General features: G+C 41.7%; 1 protein-coding gene across 1 annotated transcript in view; it reads left to right on the top strand.

Moving 5' to 3' along the window:
* The first annotated feature begins 262 nt into the window (after positions 1–262).
* NCAPD3 (non-SMC condensin II complex subunit D3) overlaps positions 263–12,677 on the top strand; it is a 46,641-nt gene continuing 34,226 nt past the window's right edge. The window contains exons 1-7 of the mRNA XM_082201348.1: positions 263–356; positions 4,714–4,868; positions 5,968–6,130; positions 7,214–7,389; positions 10,893–11,066; positions 12,109–12,170; positions 12,405–12,492. Coding sequence (XP_082057474.1) covers positions 296–356; positions 4,714–4,868; positions 5,968–6,130; positions 7,214–7,389; positions 10,893–11,066; positions 12,109–12,170; positions 12,405–12,492 — 879 coding nt within the window. The 5' untranslated portion in view covers positions 263–295. The remainder of the gene's footprint in view (positions 357–4,713; positions 4,869–5,967; positions 6,131–7,213; positions 7,390–10,892; positions 11,067–12,108; positions 12,171–12,404; positions 12,493–12,677) is intronic.

Here is a 12,677-nt window from a genome sequence, read left to right as displayed (position 1 = left end):
CCTGGGCAAAGGGGAGGAGGGGGAGCCGAGGAGGGGAAGGCCCGCCTCTCCGTCCCTCCGCCCCAGCGCGCTCACGGGACGCATGCGCCGTCCTCCTCCTTCCGAGGTGCGCGCGGAGGCGGGGTCCGCGGCACTTGGTGCGCCGGCGCAGTGCGAGAGGCCAGCGCCCGCCCCACTCCCTCGCGCCTCGGGGCGGCGGTGATTGGCTAACGGGGAGGGCAAGCGGTGATTGGACGGTTCGAAGGCAGCGGCGGGGGTTTAGGCTGGAGTCGCTTCGACGGAAGCGGCAGAAGCGATGGCGGCGGAGAGGCTGCTCTGCGCTTTGGATCGGTGGGGCCTCCGTGATGTTAGCCAGGGTGAGTGCGGCGGCGTTGGGATATCGGGCGGGGTTGGGATAGGGCCCTCGAGCCTTTCATTGGTTGTGAGAGAGAGGCAGGACCCCTGGGTCCTTTCTATATACAGTAAGCATATATAATGGACCCATCAAACCTCGCCCTCCAACACTGTTTAACTTTTTAACGCCCGCAGAAAACCTTTCTACTCTGCCGCGCCTATGCAGCCAATTAAGAGCACATATTTCTACAATGGTTAATCTATACCTATTGTTAACTTGTTTTATGTGGTTTTTACTCTCTGGTTTCATGTATTTTTGTAAGCTGCTTGGACTCTCTTTTTTAATGGTTTCTTTTAAATAATAAATATATACATACAGAGGGTGAGAGGCAGGACTTCTGGGTCCTTTTTATATGCACAGACACACACATATGTGCACTGTGGCAGAGGGGGAGAATCTGCTGTCGAACTCTCCGTCACAACCTTGGATTTCAGTAGAAATCAGGCATAGCTGTCTCCTAGCCGCCCAGCCCGCCAGCTTCTAGTGCACATAACTCAACTTTCAACTCTGGCTTTTGTTTTTCTAGCTACCTGTGAGTTGATGGAGGGCCACCCACCCATTTGGTGTCTGGCACGGTTTTGTTGAATGGTCACTTTAAAATGTGGAGGTTCATTATTGTTCCGCAAGTTGTGTATGTCTTTAAGGGCCAGGGCCAGGGCAAATAACGAGACCCAATCTTACAGCTGTGAAACATAGCAGGTGCTGCTGAATTGTGTTAATCAAGCTGTGTCAGCAATTGAGTGTAGTATATAAGGGGCAGCACCTAGCTCTCCCATTACCCTAGGGGATGGGTTGGTGATTGAGTCATGTTTGTTGTTGTTATCTTTAGTGTAAAAGGAGTTTTTGTTTTGTTATTAAAACCTTGTTAAAGTTATTTTTGAGTTCCTTGTATTGCATGGTCTCCCCAGCAAGCTCTCTGCAGCGCTACTAAACTGCAATTAGCCAACAGGTTTACCATACCCATTGAGTCAATCACCCATCCTGAGAAAAACCCCACCCCACCTTCCCACTATACAGTGGTACCTCACAAGACGAATGCCTCGCAAGATGGAAAACTCGCAAAACAAAAGGGTTTTTGGTTTTTTGAGTTGCTTCGCAAGACAATTTTCCCTATGGGCTTGCTTCGCAAGACGGAAACGTCTTGCAAGTTTGTTTCCTTTTTCTTAAAACCGTTAATACAGTTGCGACTTGACTTCGAGGAGCAACTCATAGCACACAGTGTGGTAGCCTTTTTTGCGGTTTTTGAAGACTGGTGATTTTTTGAAGCTTTTCCAAAACTTTTCCGACACCATGCTTCGCAAGACGAAAAAACTGGCGGGACGAATTAATTTCGTCTTGCGAGGCACCACTGTATACTGTATAAGGGTCTGATGACTTCTGTTTCAGTGTATCTGAAGAAGTGTGAATGTACATGAAAGCTTATACTTGGTTGGTCTCTAAGGTGCTACTGGACTATATCTATCAACTGCCTCAGGCCAACACTGCTACCTACCTGAGCCTCTTCCTTTGTTACCTTAATGGCCCATACTTAAAGCCAGCCTTGCTGTTTCAGGAATTGAATCTGTGCTGAATCCAGGAATTGGAAGGGGTCTTGTGCATACAACCTACCCCCACCAAAATCACACCATGTGACGCAAAAATGTATTCATATACTCAGGGAGTTTTGTGTGTGTTTGTATCTTCAGTAACTTGCCCTGAGACCTTAGGATGAAGGGTGGGTAATAAATCATGATGGTGGTGGTGATGATAATAATTCAAACCTTCACAGACAATTAGTGACAGTTATACATAAACCACCACCAATCCTGGATCTCCCTCAAAAGGTTTAAGAATTGATACGTATTTGATCTTTACTGGTAAAATGCAACATCACACCTTCACTGAATGTACACTTTATCAAGATTTAGATGAGTATAATAATTACATACAGATACAGTGGTGCCCCGCAAGACGAATGCCTCGCAATACAAAAAACTCGCTAGACGAAAGTTTTTTCCATTCGTGATTTGCCTCGCAAGACGAATTTCCCCTATGGGCTTGCTTCGCAAGACGAAAACGTCTCGCGACTTTTTTCTTTGACTAAAAACAAAGACATGTTTTGTTTATAAAGTTAATTTATTTTCCCTTAAATTTTTGAACTGCTCCTTACAGTATGTGTGACTTTAAAGAGCAGTTAATAAACTGTTGTTGTACCAAATTTGGCTTTGTTTGGACTTTTTTTGACCATAGGAACGCATTAATTGATTTTCAATGCATTCCTATGGGATTTCGTGCTTCGCAAGACGAAAAATTCGCTAGATGACAAAAATTGCGGAACGAATTAATTTCGTCTTGCGGGGCACCACTGTACTGGTGTCACTGACGGTGTCCATTTGTATAAAATGCTTGGAACCATTAGCCATGTAAAAAACTCTTTATTAGAGTGCAATTAGATATTGATGCACAGCTACTAAAGCAGTATATATTATTTCTGAAAATGCAGAGGCATACAGAAGAGGTTTTAGTGATCAGCGGTGGAAAGTACCCTATGGCATGGAAACTCATTCCTGGATGAAGGAGTAGCAGGTCAAAGTCCCAAGACAAAGGATATTTTAGGTTACAGTACATGTAATTCTAGTTCAGTTGTCATTTCTATCAGGCCCTCTGAACACTGCCTGCAAATCCAGCAGTAAATAGAAATGTTATCATTCTAAGTGGTCATTAGAAGAGCTATTTGTTTGCTTCCTCCTTTTCCCTCCCCATCCCTTTTTCCTTTTGTGTCATCTCTTTTTGATCGTAAGTCTGTGGGCAGGAACTGTCTTGTTTTGACTGCATGTAAGCCACTGAGAATACAGTTGCCTGAAGACAAAGAAAAAATCCTCTAAATTTCTTTAAAAATAGTCTTGTGTGATGATTACTGCTAAGTATAAAATGGAAATTCCAAATAAAGCAAGAAAGGCAAGTATGTTGTTCTAATCTAGACAATAATTGCTTGCTTCTACAGTGTAGCTTTCATTAAATCTCAAAGGGGGGAAATTTTAACGCTCCCTAGACAATCTATTCCATAACAGAAGCTTGGAAATGTTTGTGCTCTGTTAACAGCAAGAGGTATGTGAACTGCAGAACTCTACCTCTGCTCTGATTAAGGAATTTTTGGTGTGATTTGACCTGTTTCAATTGCAGTGGAGTGTTGATGTGTCATTGTGTTTCTCTGCAGACGTCTTGACAACCACCCAACAAGCATAAGGACCTCATTTCTGTTTCTGTAAATCAAAATCGCCTGATCTTGTCAGGGACTTTTGGATCCTCTGTAGGCTCACAGTTCTCACTGTGAAACAATAATCAGTGCAATTAGGTGATGCTAATATGGCAAATAGCTCTCAAAGGAGCAATCCTTGCTCTATTGAAGCCATCACTGAATGAAATGCAAGTTGAGCTACATCTTGAAATTACAAACTACAGTATTTTAACATTTGGGGTGGAAGCATCACATAGGGTGCCAAGTTATTCACTCTTTTAAATGCAGGTGGCTTCAACAGGCCCTAAAATATTGAAGGGAAACTGAACTGAACCTGGCCATTGGCTCCTATCCTTGTAATAAGGATGTTGAATGAATTGAAATCTTAAAAAGCGTGAGGATTATTGTGCCCCAGCACTGGTAATTTTTTTAATGAAACATGTTTCGATGTTTGCCCTGGAACTGCAGAAGCTGATGTGCCATAATTAGTTTTAATAAAAGGTTCTAATTTATGCTTCAACCCCCTGTTCACCACCTCAAATAAAAAGATAATGACATAGTAATGCCTGATGTTTTATTCCTGAACCTCCCAGCAAGTCAGTTGTTTGGGGTTTTTTTTCCTCAGAAGGGAAATTATTTTTAAAACTTATTTCTTGATGCCTTGCATTGTGACTATAAAAAATGCATCGCGTGAATTAATATAGGGTATTATTTTCTATTTCATTCTCCACCCTTTTGCCCATACTAATCTTTCTTTTTTTCTCTTTCTTTTTGTACCAGTATGTTTGATTATGTTTGTCTTTTGTCTCCATTTTAAAATTAATAGTGTCTTCAAAAAAATCTAAAACTTCAGGAGGTTGTCATATTTTATGCCTATGTTCAGCTGTGTTAGAGTTTGCATGCTGTTTTGGGCTATCTGCCTTGCTTAGTTTTACACTGTTCAAGCTGTCAGGTCTTCCCCCAAAGCTTCCTTGGATTCTAGTGAAGTAATTTGATTCCATTTTATTATGTTGTAAGATGGTCACTGCATTTTGTAACTGAGGGAAAGCTTTCTGGTCTGAAAATATCTTTATACATTTTAATAAACCATTTTTCTCCCCAGCCTGGGTTGACACAACCTGGGAGCTAGATTTCACAGAGACTGAGCCTTTGGATTCTGAACTAGAGGCTGTGATAACGGGCAATGGTTTGGATGCCTTTTCCCAACTCTACACGGCTCTCTACCCCTTCGCTGCAGATGACCAGGAAACCACAGAAGTAAGAAGCATGTTTGTGATGTTAGCAAAGATTGGCTTGTTTTGTTCTAATTCACTGGTGGAGGTTTTAATCCAGCATTTCCCTATTTGGTGCCCTTCAGATGTTTTGGATTGCAACTCCCAACTGCCCCAGTCAGCATGGCCCAATTGTCAGGAATGATGGGAATTGTAGTCCAAAGTGTTTTGTGGGCACCAGGATGGGGATAGGTTTGCAAAAGATTGGCAGTTAGAGCTCTGGCAGGATAGATAACAGTTCCTGCCTCCATGAAGCCTGTTGCTTGACCATGTACAGCCTGATCCTTATTCACCTAAGCCCTTTGGAACCAGCAGAGTTAAACCAGCACTCCTAATTATATAGAATTGCAACTTTCAAGCATTCCTAATTGCATAGAATCCCAGCCTTCCATGTGATCGTCATCTGTAACATGCCCTATGTAATCCCTGAGGATTATGGCCATGCCATTCCATCAGGTGTGGGAGAGAGATTTTGCAGGACTTCAACTCCCATCAGCCCCAACTAGATTGCCAATGGTGAGGGATGATGATGGGAGTTGTAGTCCATCAACATTTGGAGGGCCACGGGCTCCTCGCCTGGTATAGGTGGTGATTATTTCAAGCCAGTGTTTTTTAACCAATTTCTGGGGAACTCTGGAAATCTTAGGAAGGTTAATGGGTTTCCTTGATGAGAAGACTAATGACTGGGATTATCTGAGATAGATCCTGCAAACCACTGCCACTATGGGAATGTGCAGACACAGACAAGCATTGGGAGTTTTCTAGGACATGCTCTCAAGCATCATGGCATAATGATGAGGCCTGATGGGCCTAGCCGGTGAGCTCAGCATGCACTGTCATGTCCCAGAATCATCTTTGGCATGCAGGAGTTCCTCAGTAGGCCAGGAGATGTGGAAAACCTTCCTTGAAGGTGAAAAGCATGGCAACCCCTGCTCTGAACCAATCGTGCAGCTGGGAAAGTTGAACCAGTAACGCTTTCTCCCTTGAAACTCAGAACATGCAGTGGGCTCCCATGTGGATATTTGATGTCATGATATGGCAGGTGTTGTGTTTCTTCTTGTCAGATTTTTTTCCTTTTGTTTCAGAGTGCCTGGACCCTGTTTGTGGAGAACAATATCTGCCACAATGCCTTTGTTGCCGTTTTGTATCACTTTGTCCAAGAGGCCCAGAGTAAAAAGGCCAATTTTCATCAGCGGTTGTATGCTCTTCATGCTGCTGGATTATACTTCTTATTGGTTGAAATTCCAGGTAAGCAGGAGAGATGCTTGGATAACACTTTTGCCAGTCCTTTGCACAGTCGCCCTGCATGTTTGTAACTGGATATAAGCTTGATGGGTATCAATGAGGTTATGCTAAATCAGGCTAGTAAATAAGCAATCTCTTGGCTGCCTGTTGTGACAGAGAATTAATTCCAGGCAATCAGATTTTCCACCCTTAATGGACCAAAAACAATTGAGCTGGGTATACGTGGGGCAAGTAGGCCATCAAAATAAAAATAAAATTGTTGGTTAGTAATAGTTGTGAAGTTACTTGCAAGGCTGTCATAAGCTGTCAAAAATTGTTAAAATGCCAGAGTGGAGGACAGGCTCTGTGTTTATTGGTTTAGCTGCAATTCTGGGAGTGATTCATGAAGGAGATCACTGCTGTCTTGAAGGAAGTGATGGTGTCAGCTGGCCAAGGCACCAATGATGGAAGCGCTTGGAGTGTAGGGAGGAGGCTGGCCAGTGAAGCTGGGGATGAAGGTGCAAAGGTTGCTTATAACAAAAGTCCAATAAGTTCGTGGCCAAATGAGGATTTGAAATGGATGCTTCCCATTGAGGGTTTTAATCTGGGCCTAACCCACTGTTAGGCAGTGTGAGCGGGTCTGTCTTAACTCAGAGCTTTTGGATCCTGCTAAAAGAAAGCAAGTCATCCATTTTGTTTTCATTATTATCATTTATTAACTTTATATCCCACCCTTCCTTCCAAGGGAGCCTAGGGTAGCAAGCACACAAGCGATTCCAATGCAGATACAGACCTGCAAAAATCTCTGCTTAAAGGGCTTCTTGAAAGAGGAATGTATTCAGTGACTACTGAAAAGATGGCAGAGATGGTGTCTATTTAATATTTAGTGGGGCGGTGGGGATTAGTATGCTTTCATTCATAGGGTAGAGTCATATTTGGATTTTCTGCTTCTGATAAGTTAGCCAACATACTGTGTTAGAGCTGCAAAATGCTCCTTCCCCTTTTTGCCTTGCTTAGTTCTATGCTTATGGTGAAGGTTGATGTGCCGGTATAGAAATGCTGTTTCCTTAAAGTGCAGGCTTTTGCCCACCTTTCCTTTTTGGACAGGTAGCATAGTTAACCGGGTGTTCCATCCAGTGATGTTTGAAAAATGCCTCCAGACTCTGTCTAAATGCTGGCCGCATGACTCAGACATGTCCAGGAAAAGGAAAAAAGACCATCTTAAAAGCTGTAAGGGTGATCGGAAGAAGAGGGGAAAGCCACTGAGAGAGGAAAACACAATGGTAAGAAGAAAATTACCCATGCGTTACCGAAATTCTATTAAAAAAACTTCCCACCTCCAAGGAGAAGTGATTCATCTAGCCAGAGGTAGCCATTCTGTATTGTTGAACGTTACTCCAAGCTCCAGAGACAAGTCTGAAAGTGTGAAGTGTGTCTTTCTACACAAATAGGCACCCTTGTTGACTGTCAGCAACTGTAATAAAATGGTCACCACGCATCAGTTAAGGCTTCACCATTATAGCAAACACAAATGCATACAAAAACTCAGAGAAAAGTAATGCTCGAATGTGCAATCCCTCATTTTCTACAACTTTTGGAAGCCAGTTTCCTTCTGGTTTGAATGGTGAGCAGACTCTTTATGTTGCTTTAAAATTTGGTAGCTTGCTAGAGCAGGCATGGCCAACTGGTATAAAATGTATTTTTTAAAAAAATAATTTTTATTAACAGACCAATCAGATCACATTAATTCCAAATCACATTAGTTCCAAATTACACAGTCAAATTTTTAAAATTTTGTTGGGGGTACCCATACTTCGAGCTCCGAAAGGGATCCAAACATCACTCTTGCTGCTGCTTTGATTACACAGTTCTGTCCAGATAGTCTCTTTGTTATTTTCCTCATCTTCTTGTTTTTATCATATATTCCTTTCTTTGTGATCTCTGATAGTCTTCACAAGCGGGTTGAAAACAAACATATCCTGTGTAGATTTTACACTTCTCCAAGAGCCATATCACATAAAGGACAGACGCCATTTTCTTTTTTTTTCTTTTCTTTTTTTAATGCTTTTATTAAATCCAACTCATTATACATTTTATCCATTTTACAACAAATCATATCCATTTTCGACTTCCTTCAACGTCGCTGACATTCTTTCATAGTTATTCTTTTAGTACACATTCCATTCTTCCATATTGCCATTTACACCTCCTTTCCTCCTATATTCCTATTAAACAATATTCATTAGTTCTTTACAAAGCCTCTTTAAACCCCACCAGCGTTGTATTTACACCATAGTTATTTTCCAGGTAACGCACAAATTTCTCCCAGTCCTTTATAAATTTTTGGTCTTTTGTATATCTAATCTTCCCTGTTAATTTGTCCAATTCTGCATATTCTATTAATTTTGCTCTCCATTCTTCTACCTTTGGAATTTCCTCCTGCTTCCACCTCTGAGCCAATACTATTCTGGCAGCTGTTACAGCATACTGGAAAAATTTATGGTCTTTCCTTCTGATGTCCTTCCCTACAATACCTAATAAAAAAGCCTCTGGTCTTTTCACAAAGGTATACCTCAATATCTTTTTCATCTCATTATAGATCTCTTCCCAGAAGCTTTTAACTTTCTTACACTCCCACCACTGGTGGAAGAATGTACCTTCTTTAAGTTTACATTTCCAGCATTTGTTATCTACTTTGTACATCTTTGCCAGTCTTACAGGGGATAAATACCATCTGTAGAGCATTTTCATCATGTTTTCCTTCAATGTCATACAAGCAGTAAATTTTATATTCTCTTTCCACAACCTTTCCCAATCCTCCAATTGAATATTGTATCCCAAATCCTTTGCCCATTGCACCATCACTGACTTCACCTCCTCATCCTTCGTATACCACTCTAACATTATTTTATACATTTTTGATAGGTTTTTAGATTCACTATTTATTATCTCTTTTTGAAAGATTGATTCTTTTTCTACATACCCCCTTTCCTTCAGCTCTTTTTTAAACATTTCGTTTATTTGGAAGTAGTGTAGCCAGTCATATGTTAATGTTTTAACTTGGTCATATGGTTTCATTTTCCACTTCCCTCCTTCGTTGATGACCATTTCTCCATATGTTCCCCACTTTCCTCTCATGTTAATTTTCTTAACACACATTATTTCTAACGGGGATAGCCAATGTGGGACTTTTGGTTCTAATATGTTTTTATATCTATCCCAAACTTCTATTAATGCTCCTCTAAAAATATGGTTTCCAAATCCCTTGTGTAGCCTCTTTTTATCACACCATAGGTATGCGTGCCACCCAAATTTGTTATTAAAGCCCTCCAAATCCAGTAATTCCCTGTCCTCCAATTTTACCCAATCTTTCAGCCAACACAGGCATGCCGCCTCGTAATATAATCTCATGTCTGGGAGACCGAAGCCTCCTCTCTCCTTTGCGTCCGTCAATAACTTGAATTTAATTCTGGGCTTCTTTCCTTCCCAGACATATCTTGATATCACCTTTTGCCATTCCCCAAAAATTTTTTTACCTTTTAATATGGGTAAAGTTTGGAATAAAAATAACAACTTAGGTAGCACCATCATTTTTACCATTGATATTCTTCCCCATAGTGATAGTTTCAGTCTATTCCAAACCTCCAAATCCTTCTTTATTTCTTTCCACATAGGGATGTAATTATATTGGTATAAATCTATATTCTTATCTGAGAGCCAAATTCCCAAGTATTTAATCTTTTTAACTACCTCAATTTCCGTTTGTTGTTTTAGTAATTCAATTTTATCTTGGTCCATATTTTTCACTATCATTTTAGTCTTCGTCTTATTCAATCTGAATCCTGATAGTTTCCCAAATTGTTCCATCTCTTCCAAAATTTCTTTTATACTTTCTGTCGGTTCTTCCAAAGTCACCACCACATCATCCGCAAAGGCCTTTACTTTGTATTCATTAACACCTAATGTCACCCCTTTAATTTGCTTATTTTGTCTTATGGCATTTAATAAAACTTCCAGGACCACTATAAACAGTAATGGCGAAAGCGGGCAACCCTGCCTTGTTCCTTTAGATATTTTTATATCTTCCGTGATGATGTTATTTATAAGGACAGACGCCATTTTCACACCTCCGTACAAAACATTCCCACAGACTGTCCGTTGATTTCCACAGGCCTGCCAGTCTGCCATCAATTTTCTCAGGGGGACCTGCCCGGTCAAACTCACATTCCGATAACCATGGTCCTCCCCCTCCTCCCCCTCCTGTGGGCAGGCCTGCCGTAACGAATCTCTATTTGCAACTGCGTCACAAAGCTTTCCTTCCTTTCCTGATGTTCCCACAAGTCCTCTCTTTGATTAGTAATTTATTTCCACACAGTTCTTAATCTCCTGCTTGTGATCAGTAATTGCGACGATTCTTTCTCTGGGGGGGGGCTATTCGGTACTCACATAAGACAAAAAAAGAAAAACTGGTATAAAATGTATTGATGCCAGTTGTCTAAATGTGCAAGCCTTTTCAGCTAAGCATGTCTTCTATGGAAGGAATCTTACGGTTCCCTAGATGATTTGCTCCCAAACATGCTACAGTTCTTTGGGTGGCTTACAGGTACATTTGTCTCCTTCACCTCTCGGACGTCTGTTTTTTTGCTCTGCTTAGTGGTCAGTCCTTTTGGTGTGTGTTCAAATTTGATGTGGGCCCGTTCAGATTTATTGGGAGTGGACTTGCAGGCTGCCGGTGGAGCATCCTTGCTCTTTCAAATCCTTGTCTTTCAAAATCTTGCCATTCTAGGTAGATGAGAACTTTGAAGAAGACGACGACGACCAGGAAGAAGAGATTTACTTTCCTGCACAGGAGCTGCTTCAGATCCGGGAGGCCCTCTTCCTTCTCTTGAAGAACCTCCTGAGGCTTCTCTCTAAGTTTTCCCTGAAAGAGAGGTCACAGTGTGTGCAGACTTGTGTTCAGGTGACTGGAACTGTTGGGATCAAAACAACGTTGTGTAGAATCTGCCTTCTCTACCCTAGTGCCCCACAGATGTTTTGGACTACAACTCCCAGAACATATGGCGAGCACCAAGTTTGGTTAGCCAGCTACAGATCCATCTGCTGCAAGGCGTTAGTTGCTGGCTTTTCAAAAAGATTAATCAGATTTGCAGAGGATAAATCCATTTGTTTAATACATTCTTATACCATCTTTTCCCCCAAGAAGGCCCCCGGTTTCAGAGGCTCAACAAATGGCTACCAAGTCTCAAGGTGGTGTACATCGTTCTCCCCTCTCCATCTTATCATTAAAAGAACCCTGTGAGGTAATTTAACCTGATCAACTGGCTTGCCCAAGGTGACCCAGTGAGCTTCATATCTAATGGGAATTTGAACTGTGCTTTCCCAGGTTATAGTCCAGCCCTCTAACCACTACTGTACACCACACTGGATTTCCAACTACACCCCTCTTGGCAATAATGTCTATATGAAACCTCTGTGTTCAGAGCCTCTATCCCTCTAAAAAGCAGGTGCCAGGGACAGAAATCAAGAGGAGGATACTGGCTTTCATACCATGCTTTTGGAGCTTCCCAGAGGCATCTTCTGGCCAGTTTTTCAGGGTGTCATCTCAAATATTTATAGTTACAATGTAAGTGATACATGGGGCTCTGAGCAATCGCCTGGCCTTCCATGATCCTCTGTTAGAATGATTTGTGGCTATTTGCTCACTATGCTCTGGATCCTGCAGCTGGTGCACTTTTAAATTATGGAACACTTGGAGCATGCAAAAGCATTGGAAGGCCAGCATATTCTTTGTGGGCCTCATGTTCCATGTTTTATGTCTGTGCCTGTTAGGTCTGTATTCCCTTGCCCTGCAACAGTCAGCCATTGCCCATTTCTTATACGAATTCCAGCCTCCTATTCGCTCCAGTGGATTGAATAGGCTTACCCTTGGGTCAGAAGGCAGCTTAGTCAAGACTATTCTCCCCACCACTTGATTTACCTCTTAGCTTTGACTTCTCTTGTAGATCTTTGTTACGCTGATGAGTTTTGAGCCCTGCGTGCATGGATTTGAGCCTTCAGAGAGGATGTGAGTTATTTCTATTAAGTCTTAATATCATACTTTAAAGAATGTGAGGGGATCTTTTAAATATTAAACTCTCTCCCCCACCTCAGCCACAGTTAAGCCACATGTTATTTCCTATTTGTGATCAAGAATTGGGGAATTGTAATTACAAGTGCTTGGTTTAGGACTTCTTAGTCTGCACATAAAATGGATCCAGCAGTGAGCTTTAAATGTTTGTTTGTTTGTTTTTTGCTACAGGACTATCAGCCAAGCCAAGTATGTCCCAGAACTTGCCTGCTTTGGCTTACGGCTGTTGTGCTCTCCACTTCATGGAGTAGAAGATAAGGTAAAAATGACTTACATGCATGTTGATGTGTCTCCTCTCTGTCTATAATTCTTAGCATGTGCAAAGGCTCCCATTAGTCAAAGCCCACATTAGAACTTTGTCTTTATTAGGCTAACCAAAATATTTCAAAATGATGTGCGAGCTTATGGGTTTTTCGGAAGTCTTCATCAAGCTAGAATGGCAAA

Source organism: Podarcis vaucheri (assembly GCF_965113315.1).
Source record: "Podarcis vaucheri genome assembly, chromosome: 15".
Lineage (NCBI taxonomy): Eukaryota > Metazoa > Chordata > Lepidosauria > Squamata > Lacertidae > Podarcis > Podarcis vaucheri.
Note: the sequence above shows the minus strand (reverse complement) of the source record. Positions and strands in the feature narration are given on the sequence as shown.